The sequence below is a fragment of the Danio rerio genome, chromosome 9, assembly GCF_052040795.2.
Source record: "Danio rerio strain M-AB ecotype USA chromosome 9, GRCz13ab, whole genome shotgun sequence".
In the NCBI taxonomy this organism is placed as follows: Eukaryota; Metazoa; Chordata; class Actinopteri; order Cypriniformes; family Danionidae; genus Danio; species Danio rerio.
Window position 1 is genome coordinate 53,060,908 of NC_141029.1, and position 21,153 is coordinate 53,082,060.

Here is a 21,153-nt window from a genome sequence, read left to right on the forward strand (position 1 = left end):
GTAGTGAGTATTATATGCTGTAAAAAGCTGATGCATTTACATGTAATTTGTGGATGGGTGTATGGGTAACACATCTGTAGTGCATTTAGTTATGCCCCGCAGGCACACAATGTCATAAGACGTTAATATTAGGTTAGATTTAGGTCGCAATGTCAGGTGACCAAAATTCAAGGTCTAGCCCACATCTAAGGACAACGTTCTTTTAATGTCCAATAATGACGTCAAATGGCGTTGATATTTGGTTGATTTTAGGTTGTTAGAAAGTGACCAAAATCTAACATTGTGTCAGTGTCTTAAAGCAACGTCATATTGACGTCAAATACAGACATTTATTCGTCAGGTATGGCATCCAAAATCCAACATGACGTCATAGTGGTAACATCCACACAACATCAACCTGTAACATCATTAGATGTTGATATTTGGTTGATTTTAGGTTGAACGTTGGACATTGATGTCGGCCTGACATTAGGTTCTGATGTAAACCTGATTTTTATTTCCAAATAAAATGCAACGTCCCCATGATGTTGGGGTACAACGTCAATCCGACGTCATGTTGACATCCTGTGCCTGTTGGGTGTTTAAGGCCAAATCGGTCATCATACAGTTTCTCATTAGTGAATGAGTCTCTGGTGCATTGTGTGTGATAATTTTGGACGTCTTCTTGGACACTTTTAATGCTTCCAAACAGTTTACTGTAATTATAAATCGCCCATGTCTTGAGGTAGTTCATGATTTACCTTCTGTGTGTGATTTGATTGGACAGGAATTACAGTTTCTAATCCCCAGACAAGAAAAAAATAAATAAAGTAGTGACTGTAATGAACTATAAAGGTACAAACGTCCAGATTTAATTTTGAAAGGTAAATTTTTCTACCTTTTATAGCACATTCGGCAACAAAATTGTACCGTTTAGGACCAATTTGGCACCTTTAAAGGTACAATTATATTATTTTGTTTACATATAGGAACAAAATTGTACCCTCAGCTCATGATAAGATAAAGACACCATATAACACTAATTAAAATGTATTAATACTTAACATTAATACTACAATACATAATTTAAAAGTATAAAGTATTGATTGAATTAAATATTTTAATAATTAAATTTTTCCTAAAAAAATATGTGGTCCTAGTGATTATTGACTATCAAAGAACATTTTCCAGTTGTGAGTGCCTTACATGTTCACCAAAAGCATAAACGTATTGTGTTACAACAAATTACAACTCCACTTGAAGAAGTTGAGGAGTAATCTACTGATGCTGAGGAAGAGGCTACTGACATTTTTGGTTTTCTGCACTGTTGAAGCAATTTATAGAGAAACTCTGCCTTCATTCTGAAATACAAAGAAAATGTTGAAGACAAATCATTTATTATGAGTATTCTGGCTATGAATTCAATTCAGTTCAATTCAGCTTTATTTCTATAGCGCTTTTACAATGTAGATTGTGTCCAAGCAGCTTCACATAAATGGTCATAGTAACTGGAACAGTGTGGTTCAGGTTTTAGTGTTTAAGTTCAGTTCAGTTCAGTTCAGCTCAGTTCAGTGTGATTTAATCATTACTGAGAGTTCAAACACTGAAGAGCAAATTCATCGATGCGTAGCTCTACCAATCCTGAACCATGCGAGGCAGTGGCGACAAATACGTATGAAGTATGAAGACAAATACTTTGGACTTAATCAAATGTATTAGCCTGTATAATGTGTTTATAAATCTTAAAACAGTATTTCTGCATTTCTAAACAAAAATGGACATCTGTGAACCCAAACATTTTATTTATTTATGTGTGCATGCAGTCACCAAAGGATCAAAATGCCTGGGTTAGTACCCTGAAAATGCTATATAATATAATAAGGTACATTTTCGTACCTTCAGTGTTTACAATTTTGGGGGTACAAAATTGTCCCTTAAATGGTACAAATGTAGAAGGTACAGCTTTGTACCTCTAAATAAAGGGTACAAAATTGTACCATTTAGGGTACCGCCCCAGTGACGGGCCACTTGTACCCTAAAATGTAAAAAAAAAAAAATTTCTGAGAGTGTAAAGTCTTCTTTTAAGGGTAATTTTTACAATTTATTATGGCATGGCAGTCAAAATATGAAAAATTAGCTCATGTAGCCTATGTGAAAAATTGGGGGGGCCTGCTGGATTTACGAAAACTTTTTTAAGGTTAGTGGTTGCAAGCAATTTATATAGGCTGGATTTAAACAAATGTTTACAGTATGAATGTATAAGAGTTTACATTCAGCCCATACTTGTTTGCAACCACTTACCCTAAACAATTTAGTTGAATATGAATATATATATATATATATATATATATATATATATATATATATATATATATATATATATATATATATATATATATATATATATATATATATATGTTTTTTTAACAGTAAATTATTACAGCATAATGAAACAGTATAAACTATAGAAGGGACATGGAGGATGCCAGGGGGATAAAACAGTAAACAAGAAAAACAAAATTCAATAAGTTAAATAAGAGATACATATAAAATAAAGCTTAAAATAAGAATAATTTTACTTTAGTGTAGCTGTAAAACCTTCATAAACACACGCCTCTTCGACTTTTTTTACACCTTGTGTGTGTGCTCAGAAAGCCAGTGCAGACTCTTCACTTGACAACTCAACCCCTTTTATTTACGTATGATCGACGAAATGAGCCCCGCCGAGGCTGCCTGTGCGCCGGGCTGAGTTTAGTTTTCGCCCGGGGCGGCGGAGCTCCGTTAAAGCCCCTAGAGGCGGATCACAGCACAAACACAGTCTTCCGTTCCCGTTCAGCACCACATCGGACTCCCCCGTGCGCGGACAGCGATGCGTCTCCATCCGAGCCTCAGCCGACTCTCCCTCATCACCGATTCCCGTCGGTGTCGGTTTCGAGGAGTTCAGCCAAGGTTTCGACACGCATGTGAGCACAACCGCCGTCTGTGAGCGCGCAGAGCCAACAAAAGCGCCCGGAAAGTGGAGAGATCGGCCGTCACCGCGGACAAAGAGCTGCCGTTCAGATGCGCAGATAACTTTCAGGAGCTTTGCGGAGGTTTTTCTTTATGCGGACGAAAGGCTGAAGATTGTTGTAATAATCATGCCTGTGCGGAGAGGTCATGTCGCTCCTCAGAATACATTTCTTGGGATAATCATACGGAAATTCGAGGGACAGAGTGAGTATTGCAAAATCACTTTCTTTGTTCTCCATATTATTCAGGTGATAGATAAGGCGCTGTTATGTAGTGTATATGTCACATTCATACTAGTAATCTGCAGCCTACATACTGATGTTTCTGAACTGTACTAAAGTGTGATAGGCTGAATTGTATTTAATATTTACAACACTTGTGAATTGTGTTAATACCTAGTAAACTGCGTAAACTAGTGTACTTCAGTAATATAACAGATAAGTAAAACTGTAGTATTTATATATGAAGAGTTTAGATGCAAAAACTTAAATGCTATCTGAAAAGTTCCTCTAAAATGAGGATTTTTATCAGGCTTCTGTGTGTATGTTCAGTAATATCACTTTTATGGCTAAGAATAAGTCCTTTTCCTGTTCTTTAAAGTGAATTATCTCCACTTATACAAAGGAGTTTAAGAAAAATGTTCATTTTTCTATGGAATTTTCAGATGGCATTTAGAGGTTTTTGCATCTAAACTCTTCATACAAATACTACAGTTTTACTTATCTGCTATATTACTGAAGTACACCAGTTTACACAGTTTACTAGTTATTAACACAATTCACAAGTGTTGTAAATATTAAAATATAGCAATACAAATCAGCCTATATATATATATACATATATATATATATATATATATACACGCACGCACCACACACACACACACACACACAAACACAAACACACACACACACAAACTACAGATTTGTAGTTATATTTATATATATATATATATATATATATATATATATATATATATATATATATATATATATATATATAGAAAACAGTACTAGGTTATTTGTACTTAAACAATTAGGTAAGTAAAATTGATTGAACATAACTTAAAATTTAGCATTTTGCTCAAAATCATAATTAATCCTTTGAAAAAAAGAAAACAGGTCATTTTCAGAAATGTAATTTTGACTGTAAAATTCTAATATTGTGGAACCTTTTAAGTGCAAGGTCTAGTGCAATATTTACACTTTGTTAATGAATTCTGCAGCATATTAACTATGATAAACTGATCAACTGTAATAAATACTGTACACTCAAAATGATGTTTGCTGTTTGTTCAAACTACTAAGTTAAAATGATCTGAAACAACACAATTATTGAGATTTTTTGGGGGGCAACTTAATTATTTTATAATCAATCCACTTATATTTGTAAAAACTAATAAGTTAACTTAATTTCTTCATGTTATCCCAACACAAATACAATTGTGTGGAACCCAGCATTTGTTTACAGTGTAGTATACCTCAGTTTTTACTACAGCAAACTGTGGTGTATAATATGACTTAAATATAGTTCTTGAAAACAGCAGTGTTGGGTAATTTGTTTACATTACTATAGTTGTTGTAGTACCATAGCAATAGCTACTACAGAATCACCACAACAGATGCATAATTTACTATAGTATGGTTCAAAAACACTAAAGTATTTACCATAAATCACTATATTATATTTTTATGTGGGTTCACACACACAGAGACACCTTATAATTGTATTTTAGCAAAGGAGGAGATGTTTGTGAGTATTGTTTAGCACAGTTTTATGCTCATTTAGACAGTTTTACTACAAAAAAAAGGTAATTATGAATACTTAATGTGCATTTCGGCACTTCAAGCTCTAGGGCATGAAAAGAAATGAGAAACAAAGGCTTTCTGCTCAACAGAGAGACTGGCAGATGACAGTTAGGAGTCTTTCAGCATTGTGGTTTTTGTAGTGTTTACACTTCACACGCATCTGTCAGAGGACTGTTTATACACAGCGGTGATAGCACTGAAATGCATGAATGACAGCACGTATGTTCAGACAAATGATGCTCTCAGTCATCCACATACTGAAGATTACCCACACACGCACACGCACATGCACACAGTGAAATCTAGACTGCTCGAGCGCATTTAGAGGATTTTTATGGCATGTGAGGTTTTTAGGCACGCATTATATAAGCTGTGGAGTTGCTTTGTTGACATCAAAAAGATCTTGGGCTTATTCATCTATTCATTTTTTATTCTTCTTCTTCTTATTATCTTTTTTATTTTTTATTGTTACTCTTTTACACACACACACACATTTTATATACTTATTTAAAGGGTTGAGCTTATTTTCTTAATGAGTTATAGGTGTGTTTTGAGAATAAACCAATCGGAGTCTCATCTCCCATTCCCTTTAAGAGCCAGTTGCGTCGCGCCATGGTGCATTTGCTATTTACTTGATGTAAAGTAAGTGTAAGTGTGAAAAACTGAGCATTTCACTAGCAAGAAAACAGTTAAAGAGCATCTACAGCGCGAGAATGAGAGATAAATTATTAACTTTCACTTTCACTCTTAGATAGGGAAACCTTGTACGCAATTCAATTACATTTACATTTACATTTAGTCATTTAGCAGACGCTTTTATCCAGCTTATAAATAATTAATTTCGTTTGTTAAGCGCAAATATTTGTTTCAAAACTATTTCTAAATTCAGTTCTAATTTCCAGCAAACAAATAAATGAACAATAATAACGAAGTTTGTTCAAAAACCTGAGTTATATCCAAACACACATGCAGTGCCCCATATGGTCTAAAACCTGACAGGTGGACAAATCTAAGCTTGTTTTTAATAAAACAAATATAAATATAGATATAATAAATAATACTGCTAATAATAGTCCCTTTCACACATACAACTTTTCCGGAAAATTGCCGGCAATTTTCCGGAAAAGTTGTATGTGTGAACAGGTCCTTTTTGAAATATACCGGTAAATTCGTTCTGGCTATTTTCCGGAAAGAGAAGTTGTAACATTACCGGCAATTTGTCGGAATGCTGCGCTGTGTGAATGCAGAAGGAAGATTGCCGTAATAAGCGCGTGCACGTCTAGAACGTGCTGACGTGAGACGTCTGCTTTAGCCAATCACAACAGTCAGACGCATTTACGTCCGCGCGGTTTGTGAAAATAAAAGCCTTTGAATGTTTTTCCAGACACATTTAGCTGCTAGAAGTTAGTCAGATCACGTTTATATGTTCTTCTTAATGCCAACTGTGTAAATAATCATCGATGAGATGCTTATGATAAGCCGTTGTTTGTTTACCTTCAAGCTTTGCGTGCGCCTGTGAGCGCCTGCACACGCACATATTATGAACATCTCGACATGCGAAAGTGATCCTGCGAAAGTTGTTCACAATATTGATCATCCACAGAGTTTGTAATTTAGTCAAATGTTTACAAACACAAGTGCAGCCGTTTAAAGCTCATTTGTGGTGAATGATGTCAGAATTTACCGGTATTTTGGAATGGATGTGTGAATGCTCTTTTCCGGAAAAATTCCGTAACGTCCTCGCCTGTGTGAACAGCGCTTTTTTCAATATACCGGTAAAGTCGTTCCGGAAATTTTCCAGATATTTACCGGTATCACTGTGTGAAAGGGGCTAATGATAACATTATACAAAAGCGAATAGCTATGAAAAAACTGAAAAAGCCCCCCCGAGATGAAAAAGGCATGAAAGTATTGTTTTTATATTTATTTAGGGTAGAAAATAATATGTTTTGTAATATTTTAATCCTTTATATTTATATCCTATATATACTTAATATATCCTACATATATCTTTAATATTGTAATTATTTTTTATATGTAAAGATATTTGCGTATTGCCCCTCATCTTGTGTGTATTAAGCAGTATGTAAGCGAAGCGCACAGCTAACACGCTCTGCGCTGGACAATAGACCAGCTTTGTTCTGGTCTATTGAAAAATCTAATATAGTTTCTCAAAATAGCAACGCGCCAGCAATACATCCCAACACGCCTCTCTTTTTAGACCAGAACGCCTATAGGCGCACAAATGAGCGCAAATGACTTTGCTATTTAAACTGCGTGCTGCAAAACGTCAAAACAACTCTTGTGCCAAGCTGAAACTAGCAAACAACAATTGCGTCACGCTTTGCGCCACATTGCGCTGGGTGTATAGGGCCCTATATGTTTTATTTAGTTTTTCTCCCTTTATTGATTGGTATTACTTTTTTTATTAAATCTGTTTTTGCAAACTTTACAAACTATATAAATGTCTGTTGTTTTGCAAATATATATATATATATATATATATATATATATATATATATATATATATATATATATATATATATATATATATATATATGTTGTACTGTTAAAATGTTACAACTCCAAATCAAAAAAAGTTGGGACTGTATGGAAAATCCAAATAAAAAGAGAGTAGTGATTTCTACATTTTCGTTGCAGACAATATGAACACAAAATATTCCATGTTTTGTCTGGTCAACTTTGGTTCATTTGTAAATATATATCCTTTCCTGTCGTTAAGACCTGCAACACTTTCCAAATAAAGTTGGGACAGGAGCAGTTTATGGCTTGTAATCAGATAAACTGGTTAAATAATGATGAGATTTGAAACAGGTGATGTTGACAGGTGATTGTAATTATGATTTGATATAAAAGCAGCATACATAAAAGATCAAGTCCTTTAGAAGCAAAGGTGGGCTGAGGATCGCCAGTTTGACAAACAAGTTTGTGAGAAAAATGTTTCCCAACGAAAGAGAGGAAGACATTTGGATGTTTCACCTTCAACAGTGCAGAACATCATTAAAAGATTCATGGAATCTGGAGAAATTTTAGTCCGTAAAAGACAAGGGCGCAAGCCTAAGCTGAACCCTGATCTCTGATCCCTCCGGCAGCACTGCATCAAGAATCCACATTCATCTAAAAGCCATATCACCACATGGGCTCAGGACTACTTTGGCAAACCTTTGTCAAGTACAACAACATAAAGTTACATTCACAAATGGAAGTGATAAAAGGAAGCCCTATGTTAACAGTGTCCAGAAGCATTTTTCTGTGCTTGGAGGCACCTGTGATGGACCATCACACAGTGGAATAGTGTACTGTGGTCAGATGAATCAGTATTTCAGGTTTTTTTTTTGGGGGGGGGGGGGGGGGGGCACACTGTGTGTGTAACCGTACTCTCTTTTGCTCTGCGTTGTGTAGTGAATGACGAGAGGACACCATTTTGAGTCTGCACAGAGAATGTTATTATGACAGATCGGCAGCTTCGGCTCATTACATTAAATGTATACTGTCAACAAAAATAACATTCTACAATATAACAAACTGTTTTTATATCAGTAAATATAACAAATGATTAAAATGAAACTTAAATATGCATTTGTGTGTGTGTTAATTATGGCCAGAGCCAAGTTCAATTTGGAATAGGTAGAGCATACCTCCTTAGTTCAAGGAAAAGGAGGAAAAGACTGCTCAAGCAATAGTGCAACAGGTATGGCTGCTTGGACTATACCACCTTGACGTTAACCCAAGGGGGGGAGAAGAGGTGAAACCACTGTCACTTTACAGACTCTTTTTACATTTATATTGTGAACACAAAACAATTTTATATGAACTAAGTAAACAGGAGGAAAATATAGTGAAATCAATATATCCAAAATAATCCTGTTACATGTGCTCCAGACCAAAGAGGACAAAGATCATCCAGACTGTTACCAACAACAAGTCCAAAAGCCAGGGTCTGTCATGGTATAAGGTTGTGTCCGTGCGCTTGCATGTTGTCCACGGGGTCTTAAAAAGTATTAAAATTTGATAAATTATGATCAAATTATGAGAAAATTAAGGGCCTTAAAAGGTATAAAAAAAAAGTCTTATTCGCGCTTTTACAAGGTCTTAAATTTTGTTCAAGCGTTGTCCAAAGTGTTTGACTCCAAAAGAGCTTAAATATATTTATTTTCCTTCTAATATTCACAATGGCTTGCTCAATCCACGCGGTTGGTTCAGGCCGGGGTGCGTCCGTCCAGGTGATGTCATGTTATTTGCGACAAACGTGGGAAGATGATGTGACGCTTTCCACATGTAGCGAAACCATAGAGCGAAACGACAGCGAAATGAGAAAATATAAGTTTGCATACTCCTGGTTGGAGAAAGACGAGTTTAAACAATGGCTGAAGCCTGTCGCTGAAAACAGCCGCGTAATTCATTCTTTCAAGCTTTGTTTCTTCAGAGCTTATCTGAGTTCTGTTGTGTGGTTGTGCTCCATTGATTTATTTAACTGCAACTGTTCATTAAGTTAAAGGTTTGATACTGATTAGAGCTTGATCTTAAATGAAGTCTTAAAATATTCTGAGAAGGACTTTAAAAAGTCTTTAAAAAGTATTGAAATTACCTTTAGGATTCCTGCATATACCCTGCCTTGGCAAAGGTAATATGCACTTCTGTGATGCACCATTAATGCTGGAAAGCACATTGAGATTTTGGAGCACAATATGCTGCCTTCTTTTCCAGGGACGCTCATGCATATTTCAACAAGACAATGCAAAACCACAGTCTGCACACATTACAAAGTCCTGGCTGTGGAGGAAGAGGATACAGGTACTTGACTGGCCCATCTGCAGTCCCGACCTGTCTATAATAGAGAATGTGTGGCGCGCTTTGAAGTGCAAAATGTGACTACGAAGACCCTGTGCTGTTGCCCACCTTAACACTTGTTTGCAGGAAGAATGGGACAGAATTACACCTGAAACACTTCATTAGCCAGTGTCTTTAGTCCCTAAATGTGTTTTAAGTGTTGTGAACAGGAATGGCAACATTACAAAGTGGTAAATGCTTTACGGTTTCACATTGTTTGAAATGTGTTGCAAGAACAAAAATGTTTATACTTGTTTAAAATAAAAATAATAAAGGAACAGGTTAACTAATGTTTGCTGTGTTGTCTGCAATGAAATACATGTTAAAGTACATTTAGAAATCACTTATTTCTTTTTATTTGGTTGTTCATACTGTCTCATTTTTTCTGATTTGTGGTTGGGTTTCCTTGTTCATTCCAGTGTAGCTGTAATACCATTGATTGACTACATTTTATGTGTTGTTTCCAGATAAGAAGTTCATCATAGCCAATGCCCGGGTCCCGAACTGTGCAATTATTTACTGTAACGACGGTTTCTGTGAGATGACTGGATTCTCGCGGCCGGATGTGATGCAGAAACCTTGTACATGCGACTTCTTGCATGGCGAGCAAACCAAGAGGCATGAGATTGCTCAGGTGGCTCAGGCTTTGCTGGGCTCAGAGGAACGCAAAGTGGAGATTACCTACCATCGCAAAGACGGTGAGTCCCAATACAGCTTTTCCTTTTGGGCTTCAGCGGTTTTGTTCTGTAGAAGACAAACAGGAAGAATGACTATTTTGCAAAAGCAGTTTGATGCAATCATGGTATTGTAGATAAAAAACCAGTGCAGTCTAATTGTTGCTAAACTGACAGAAACTAAATGACAGAAATAACAACAACAATAATAATATTAATAGTAATAACAATAATAGTAATGATAATAATAATATTAATAATAATATTATTATTATTATTAAAATAATAATAATAATAATAATAATAATAATAATAATAACAATAATAATATTAGAAAAAATATAATAATAATAGAAATAATAATAATAATAATCCTAATAATAACAATATTATTAATAATAACATGTATGATAATAACAATAATAATAATAATAATAATAATAATAATAATAATAATAATAATAATAATAACATGTATAATAATAATAATAATAATAATAATAATAATAATAACATGTATTATAATAATAATAATAATAATAATAATAATAATAATAATAACAACATGTATATTATTAAAAATAATACCATGTTGTTGTTTTTGTTGATGTTAAATGCACAACATTCCAAGGTTTTCCTCCTGCATGCACACGTCTGTGATTTATTGTATTAAATACTTGTATTAAATACAATTTACAATGACATAATAAAAACCTATTATTTATATATTAAATATTAAAATTAAATAAAGTAAAGTTTGAACAAATTAATAAATATACCAAATTTGTATAATCTGAAGAAAAATAATGGAGGTAAAATATTAACAAAAGTCATCTTTAAAATAAATTAAATATTAAAACGTATAACTATAGCAATATTAATACTGTTTTAATCAAATATTTTGTGTCATTTTAGTGTCGTTTAGTTCAGAAAAAATTTCCTTATGGTGACACTGGGTTACATATATTAATAATTAGCTAAAATTACAAATAAAGTTAAAGCATTAACATGTGCATTGACAGTCTGTGTTTATGAATTCTAATGTGCCATTCCAATATTTAATGCTAACTTTAAATTTTACTTAGCTGTCATTTAATAGAGTGACAATAAATTGTTAAACTCCTAGGAAAACAGCATGCGTGTGACCTAAACTTTAGTGTTACCATAGTTTGTTATGCTGGCATAATTCTGGCAAGTACACTATATATGACCGGCAGGATTCAACTTTAACATAAAGCTAACTTTTTGGCAGAAAAGTATTTTAAAATTGGCTTCCTAAACATGATTTAACAGTCATTTACACATGTAAAATAAGTAAAAACTGCCTGGCGTCTTAATAAGCGAGTAGTTCCTTTAAGAAATTTGTTCAAAACGGCTAATTCATTTTGAAGCAAAGCAAGTTACTGTCTTCATGAATGAATCAGTGAATCATTGACTCTTTTAATTCATTCAAACCACCAAAGTGTTACTCCTGAGATACACAGGTGTTCTTCTCTGGCTTTGTATGGAACTATTTTCAATGACAAAACACTGACCATTTGTAGACGATATGAACCTCGTGTTTGCTGAGGTGTTCAAAATTTGTATCACACTTGCTTATGTGCATTTAGGATCAGTTGACACCTTAAAATATTGTCTAGGTAGGCAGCTCACTAGGTTTTAGAAGAGAAGCAGAAATGCAAGCAGTGTGTGTGTGTGTGTGTGTGTGTGTGTGTGTGTGTGTTTGAGAATATGCTAAGCATCTAATGTAGTGGTCTAAATGAGTGATTTGTTTATTCAAGTGATTTATTCAAAACGTCTGATTCATTCTGAAGCCAAGCAAGTTTCTGTCTTCATGAATGAATCAGTGTATCATTGACTCTTTTAATTAATTCAAAACACCAATATGTTTTCCTCTGGATTTTTCTGGAACCATTTTTATTGGTAAATCCGATTAAAACATACAATTTTGACCATTTTTGAAAAATATGAAGCTCGTGTTCAAAAGTTGTGTCATGTTTGCTATTGTGCATTCAATATCAGACGACACCTTAAAATACTGTCTAGGTAGGCAGCTCACTAGGTTTTAGAACAGGAGTAGAAAAGCGAGCCATGTGTGTGTGTTTGAGAATAAGCTTAGTGTCTGATTTGGTGGTCTTAAGCATTGATTTTGTTCATTTAAGTGATTCATTCAAAACAGTTGATTCATATAGAGGCCAAGCAAGTTACTGTCTTCATGAATGAATCACTGAATCATTGACTCTTTTAATTCATTCAAAACACCAGTGTTACTCCTGAGATGCACACATGTTCTGGCTTTGTTTGAAAGTATTTTCATTGATAAAAAAATAATTAAAACAGACCATTTTTCGAGCATTTTTAGACTATATGAACTTTGAGTTTGCTGAGCTGTTCAAAATTTGTATCACATTTGCATTTGTGCTTTCAGTATCAAACGACACCTTAAAATACTGTCTAGGTAGGCAGCTCACTAGGTTTTAAAACAAAATCAGAAATGTTAGCTGTGTATGTGTGTGTTTGAGAATAAGCTAAGCGTCTGATTTGGTGGTCTTAATCAGTGATTTGTACATTCAAGTGATTCATTCAAAACAGCTGATTCATTCAGAAGCAAAGCAATTTACTGTCTTCATGAATGAATCAGTGAATCATTGACTCTTTTAATTCGTTTAAAACACCACAGTGTTACTCCTGAGATGCACAAATGTTCTTCTCTGGCTTTGTATGGAACTTTTTTCATTGACAAAACACTGACCATTTGTAGACAATATGAACCAGTGTTTGCTGAGCTGTTCAAATATTTATCACATTTGCTATTGTGCATTTAGGATCAGTTGACACTTTAAAATATCTTCTAGGTAGGCAGCTCACTAGGTTTTAGAAGAGAAGAACATTTTTCATTAACGAATCTGATCTGGTGATTTTAATTAATGATTTGTTTATTTAAGAGATTCATTCAAAACCGCTGATTCATTTAGAATGAAAGCAAGTTACTGTCTTCATGAATGAATCAGTGAATCATTGACTCTTTTAATTCATTAAAAACACCACAGTCTTACTCCTGAGATGCACAAATGTTTTCCTCTGGCTTTGTTTGGAAGATTTTACATTACCAAAACAGACAATGTTGATAACTTAAAGACAATATGAACCTTGTGTTTGCTGAGCTGTTCAAAATGTGTATCACATGTGCAACTGTGCATTCAGCATCAGACAACACCTTATACTACTTTCTAGGTAGGCAGCTTACTAGGTTTTAGAACGGAAGCAGAAATGTGAGCAGTGTGTGTGTTTGAGAATATGCTAAGCGTCTGATTTGGTGGTCTGAAAGCTGATTTCAGCTGAAGTGTGCAGTGAAGCAGACTCTGTAATGTGGCTCTCCTTACACTGGCCTAGAGCTGCTCAGACTGAGCCTTCAGCCTGTCCAATCTCTACACACACACACACACACACACACACACACACACACACACACACACACATTCGTCATTAAAGAAAAACACACACCACTGTCTGCTGCACGACATCAGCACTGTTTGAACAGGGGAAGATGCTTCACTCTGTGTGTGTGTGTGTGTGTGTGTGTGTGTGTGTGTGTGTGTGTGTGTGTGTGTGTGTGTGTGTGTGTGTGTGTGTGTGTGTGTGTGTGTGTGTGTGTGTGTGTGTGTGTGTGTGTGTTAGATGAGCCGTGACACTCCGCATCCCTTTTGTGTGGCAAATTACACGTGAATGAATTTATTTTCGGTTCAAATATGTTGTGCTTATATTATATCATGCCATAAACTGCTCCAATAACGAAAAAATAATAGAGATTTAGCTTTTTTGATACAATTTCTCATAGTATACTTTTGGACAGACTTCATAACTGGTGTGGATGGGATTGTGCTGAATTGGTTTAAATCCTATCTTTCTGGACACAGTTTACCTATGTGGGGGGGTCACAGATCGCGTACTGCTCCTTTATGTCATGGTGTTCCCCAAGGGTCAGTACTTGGTCCACTTCTCTTTAGCATTTATATGTTGCCTCTAGGGTTGTAACAATATACCGGTATGACGGTCTACCACGATTTGAACGTGCACGATTATCATACCATGAACAATTGCATATCAACGGTTTTAACCCTTAAAGACAGAGACAGCCGCCCGCGGCTAAAAATAAGTATTGCTCTTAAATGTTTTATAACTTTTGATCCACTGATCCGATTTATACAATTCAAAGATTGACATAAAGAAGAGAATCTCAGCTTTCCAGTGCTGTATCACATAACATTCGCGGAAGAAACGCTCGTCACTGTGTCTCCGGACAAACCAGACATGATACATTGATGCATTGTCCCTCCTCCATGCCCAGATTGGTTCAAACTCGCTATATCACAACCAATAAGCATAGGTTTTGCTTTTGTTTGTGGACCAACACTGAGCTTTTTGAACAACACGGAATGAGAGATAGGCATACATTTATGCGCGGCTAAATACGCAAAAAAAAAAAGGTTTGCATGAAATAATTCTCATACTAAGTACTTTTGCATGCACAGCAGCACATAAACATGACAAAACAGTGACACAGCAAAGACGAACTGCTGCTCTTGCTGTTTTCAAAAGACGCAAATGAAGGTGCAGCTGTTTGTCTGCATTGCAGACAACCATATCCAAATCCATATCCACAGACAACCATATCCATGCTGGCACATAAAACCTAAGGATGTTCCATATTGAATCTAGTTTCGTTATGTACCTAGTTATAGTATAGTAAATATTTATATCTATTTTTTTACTGAGGATTTGCACCATGTTTATTTGGACTTTGACACATTATTTATTATTTTCTTATTTTTTTATTTGTTCATTGTACAAGTGGACACATTCTCTCACCTCAGCGGTCAAGATTAAGTCCTGAAAATCTCAACATGCTTACATTTCTTCATCACAACCTAGACTGAAAAAAACAACGCTTTAAATACATGTTTACAGCCATAAACTTGGTATTGCACTTTTGGTCTCCCATTTATCCTGCTTATAAGGAAGGACAGTTTAAGTTTATTTTTGTCTAATCTTAAAAGACCCTGCTTGTTTATTCCTTCTAATTTAATTTATTAAAATGGGAGATTTTTCAGTTTATTTTTATAAAAGACTTCTATAGTTCTATTAAAATGGTTCTTTCAAAAGTTTGTTGAAATAAAACCTTTGTTTAGTCAGAAAACGTGTTCTTATTCTTTTCAGGGTCTTTGCTATGAGAATTACTATTTAATACCGTATACCGCGAAACCGTCAAACCGTGGTATTGTTTTAGACGATTATCATACCGTAAAAAATTCATACCGTTACAACCCTAGTTGCCTCTTGGTCAAATCCTGCAAAAGTTTGGCATTAGATATCATTGTTATGCTGATGACACACAGATCTATATTAGCACTTTTCCCAATTCATCGGCATCAATGTCATCGCTTAATGCTTGCTTAATTGAAATAAAGCTTGGATGCAACGTAATTATCTTAAACTGAATAGTTCAAAACCCGAGATTGTATTGGTGGGCACTCCTTCTAACATCTAGAGGTGTAGTGAATTTGAGATAACAGTTGATGGGTCTGTCTTATCACCATCTCCGCAGGTGCGTAATCTTGGTGTATTCCCTGACTCTCAGCTTAGTCTGAAGCCTCATTTTAAATATTTAACTAAATCAGCCTTTTATCATCTTCTAAATATAGCCCGTTTACATCCTTTCCTCTCGAGGCCTGATGCTGAAAGAGTCGTCCATGCACTTATCATGTCTCGCTTGGGTTTTTGCAATCCTCTGTTCGGAGGGTTACCAGCCAAATCTCTCAAGATTTTACAGTACATCCAAATTTCTGCTGCGCGTGTGTTGACACATACATCATCTCGGCCTCACATCACTCCTGTACTCCAACAGCTTCTCTGGCTGCCTGACAAGTCTCGTATTGATTCTAAGACATTGATTTTAACAATTAAAGCGGTTGGGTTACATTTGTGACCTGATATCCATTTCTTCTGCCTCTCGCTGTCTACGCTCTGCCTCGGGTCCTACGTTGTTTCAGCCTCGCTGCAAACTCAGCACCATGGGAGGTAGGGCGGTCTCTTTCCGTGCACCCAAACTGTGGAATGCTCTTCCCACTAACATTAGGAATGCGGGTTCCTTGGACTATTTTAAGAAGCTACTTAAATGTCATCTTTTTAGGTCTGTTTTTAATTTGTGATATCTCTTTTTGAGATAGGCGGCTTCTGGTGGATTCGTGAAAACAAAAACTGCAAAAAACAAAGCTCCTGGGCCGTATTTGGCACTCTCCAAAAATGTATATTGAGGTACATTTTCTGGATGGGCTTGGGTTGTATATATAAAATATAAAGTAATATTGAATATTATATAAATGATTCACATATTGGGAGAATAGTGAATGGATGTACATGATGGGTTAGAAAACTATTACCAACAAAACCTAAAATTAAAAAATGTAAAAGAAAGGTACAAATAAAAAAAAAAACTGTAGAAATATATACAGAGAGACCACTTCCAAATTCTTAGTTTCTCTGGATTTATTGTTTATAATTATGCATAAATAAATAAAAAACATTATCATAGTGTATGTATATATATATATATATATATATATATATATATATATATATATATATATATATATATATATATATATATTAGGGATGCTCAAAATAATCGATTAACTGTTAACCGAAAGGGTGCGTTTGTAACCGATTAATGCTATCAGTTAAACGATTAAAAATATTATTTTATATATTTTTAGTTTGGCTGCATAAGGGGCCGATTGAATGCGCCTTTGCGTTAAGAGGGGCATCTTTTGCGCTCGGCTCATCCCAGAGCAGCAGTTTGTCTTGTCAAGACAGCTACAGAGAACTTTTAAGGAGCTTGGTTTTCGCTACATTCATTCTTCCATGGCGGGGACCAAAATGCATCTCGCCACGGCTACATTACCCATTCAAAATATTCAGTCATTGTTGTTGTTTTTAATAGCGGATTATAATCACATCAAAATGTATTAAAAGGTAAGTGGATTATAACAGCGCAAACTTTTCTGTAACCATACAATGCTGTGCGCTATCTGTTTAATCCTGTGGCGTTACGTGCTGACTGACTGACTGACAGGTGCTCGATGCGTGAAGTCAGCAAACACAATGAAGCTTTCAGTTAAGATGAACACAGTTTCTATAGTTATACTTCATTAAGAGATAAAGGTATATGACTCTGCATATAATCACACTATGTTGCTGGAGTTTATAGCCGTTTCGCTTTACTCCAGGACGCATTAATGCCGCTCTGAAGGTCTAATCGCTGTTTTAAGTTATCCAGAGCTGTATGAATGTACAAATCCTGAATATCACAATATTATTAAATATTACAATTGTAACAACATAGACAGCAACACTTTTGCACAATCGATACCCAGCTGATTCAGTCGTTTCATGAGAGGACCGCGCTTCTTCTCTTTTCCTTGTCCACATATAAAGGCAGTGAGGTGCGCCTCGTGTTTTTGGAATGAAAAAAGCAAATTAGCTGTGGTCGGCCACTTGTTCAACTGCAAAACATACTTAACTAGCGGGACGATAACGTATAACCCGTGCCTACAGACACATTTGCCAAAGAAGCAAAATGGAAGAAGAATATTGCTGTTTGATCGAGACGTGTTGATGCTTAACCAGCGCTGATGTTGACCTGGATCTGCATCATAAACACAACAAATAGGCTTTACCTTTTATTTTACAGCTTATAAAGCATGTATGCACATTAATGCAATAGCCTATCATATTTAAACAACAAAACTGTTTACAAAAAGTCAACATATGCGCGCGTTGTTGTCCTTTCATCACGCAGCGCGCACTTTAACCGCGAGGGAAAGAGAAGAAACCAAAACATAATCTTAAAAATAATGATTTCTATTAAAAATGTAAAAGGTTTTGTGATTATAATAATAACAGCGGGGCATTAAATAAATGCATATTTTCCGTGGAGCGAGAGATTTGAGGAAGTCTGCTATTTTTATTTGACGGAAGACAAAAATATGATTGGAAAAAAACAGCCTATGCCGCTTATTAAAAATAATCAGTCAGTGTTTTCGATTTGTATTACAAATGTATTATTTAAGTGGAAAATAATTTAGGGCAGTCCTATTTATTTTATTCATTTTATTTAGTTTATTCTGCTCTTCTGTGCTAAACACTGCAGGTGCGTGAAAATGCTCTGTTGTATTGTTCTATTATTAATATGCTAGCATATAAAAATAAATCAGTATTTTAAAATGCAATATTTAATGTGTCAGACACAAAATAGACACGTCAATTTGTTTAATATAAAATTAATAGTAATCTGTCCAGTTAACCGTTAATAACCGATCAATGAGCTGCGGTTGTCGGTTAGCAAAATTAACCGAAATGAGCATCCCTAATATATATATATATATATATATATATATATATATATATATATATATATATATATATATATATATATATATATATATATATATATATATATAGCCAAGTCGATCTCTGCCTTTTGTATGTTGTAGTGCTGTATTTATACCACATTTAATCTGCTAGTGTTTGCTTTGCTTTGTTTTTTCAGGGTCAATTTGTTGTGGTATCCCGATTGCAACAGAAAAATACTGGGAAATTTCATGCTGTTCAGCCTTATAATCGTAAAATGCAAGCATTTTTAAATAATTAAACATTACGCTATAGAGAATCATTCAAACACTAGCTCTAACGTGATGTTTGTGAAGCAGCAATGGTTTCAGCTGTTCTGACATCAGCTGCAGATGTGAATGAATGGCTGAGGAAAGTAGTTCATTGTACAAAAGTGTTCTTGAGAGTCTTCGTGTTTGATTTTCTTATTATATTTTTTATTTACACAATGTGGCTGTATATCGGCACTGCTGTGACAATAGGGAAATCAGGCTGTGGCCTCAAACCAATGAAGGCCTCTCACCAGTGTATGTATATATATGTATGTATGTATGTATGTATGTATGTATGTATGTATGTATGTATTTATGTATGTATAATAATAATGATAATTTATATAAAATATTATTCATTTTTAAAGAAATAAAATTAATAAATAATACATATATTATTTATTTTTAATTTATTTATTTTCATTTACTTTCTCAAAATTTTAAATAAAAACATTGTCACACAAATATTGATTTCATAACTCTTCTAATATTAAAACATGCTGACAAATGACAATTAAAAAAATGTCTGCAATAATTTACAGATTTTTTTTTTTACAAAAAATATACATATATATATATATATATATATATATATATATATATATATATATATATATATATATATATATATATATATAATAAATCATAATTTTTTAAGTAATCACCCTCTCTTTCTCTATAGCTATTGTTAAATCGCTGACTTATGCAGTTTCAGCTGAATACTAGTTTAATAGCTCCTGCTGTGGGCTGATTTAAACAGCCATTTCCCGTTCGTGGATACTAATAAGCAGTATTTTAGGGTGCAAAAAAGTGAGGCTAAAAAGCAGACTGAGGCTCATTAAGGAATCATTAGAGTTTGGCTTAAAGTGTGCTATCAAGCTGAGAGTGAAATTCAACACGTCGTACACACAGATGAACAATACCTGAGCATCAGAGAGCCTCACCTGAGCCTCACACCGCTGTTCAGCGCAAGATATAAATTATACAGAAGGTGTAATTAAATTTGAGATAGATAAAGCACCTCCGTGAAGACCTGTTTAGGAGAAGAAGCACCTCTAATGTGACGCAAGCTGGATTTCAGGCATCAGATTTTTTGCTAAAAATTATGACTATACATTTTTATCATGATTTACAGAATGCGTCCACTAAACTTTCAGTGGAACTAAAATTCAGTGGAACTTTATTAGGAAAGAAAATATATAGTTACATTCATTTTCCTTTGGCTTAATCCTTTTAGTAATCAGGGGTCGCCACAGCAGAATGAACTGCCAACTTATCCAGTTTTTACAGCAGATGCTCTTCCGGCTGCAACCCAGTACTGGGAAACACCCATACACTCTCACATGCACACACATGGATTACAGCCAATTTAGTTTATTCAATTCACCTATAGCGCATGTGTTTGGACTGTGGAGGACACTGGAGCACCCGGAGGAAACCCACGCCAACAGGAGGAGAACACAAAGTTCACACAGAAATGCTTGTTGTGAGGCAATCGTGCTACCCACTGCGTCACCTATTATTTATATAAATAGAAAAAACATTTTATGATTAAAGGATCACAGTTTGGCCCAAATATGCCATACACACACACACACACACACACACACACACACACATATATATATATATATATATATATATATATTGGCATTATTCTTTAAAAAATTGTATAGGTTTTACACATTTGTCAGCATGGAGTACTTAAAATATGCCTACAATATGATCAACTAGGCGTGTGTGTGTGTGTGTGTGTGTGTGTGTGTGTGTGTGTGTGTGTGTGTGTGTGTGTGTGTGTGTCCCATTTTTTTTTTTTTCTATTTTAAATATTTCCCAAATAATCATTAACAAAGCTAGGAAATTTTCACAGTATGTCTGATAATTATTTTTTTCTGGAGAAAGTCTAGCTTGTTTTATTTTGGCTACAATAAAAGCAGTTTTTAATTTTTTATAAAACATTTTAGTGACATGATATTAGCCACTTTAAGCTATATTTTTTCGCTAGTCTACAGAACAAACCATCATTTTACAATAACTTGCCTAATTACCCTAACCTGCCTAGTTCCCCTAATTAACCTAGTTAAGCGTTTAAATGTCACTTTAAGCTGTATA

General features: G+C 34.7%; 2 protein-coding genes across 2 annotated transcripts in view; both read left to right on the top strand.

Moving 5' to 3' along the window:
- Positions 1-21,153, top strand: part of ifih1 (interferon induced with helicase C domain 1) — a 751,550-nt gene that overhangs the window by 470,243 nt on the left and 260,154 nt on the right. The gene's annotated exons all lie outside the window — the stretch shown is intronic.
- Positions 2,790-21,153, top strand: part of kcnh7b (potassium channel, voltage gated eag related subfamily H, member 7b) — a 190,028-nt gene continuing 171,664 nt past the window's right edge. The window contains 2 exon segments of the mRNA NM_001446944.1: positions 2,790-3,192; positions 10,115-10,345. Of these exon segments, the coding sequence (NP_001433873.1) occupies positions 3,117-3,192; positions 10,115-10,345 (307 nt within the window). The 5' untranslated portion in view covers positions 2,790-3,116.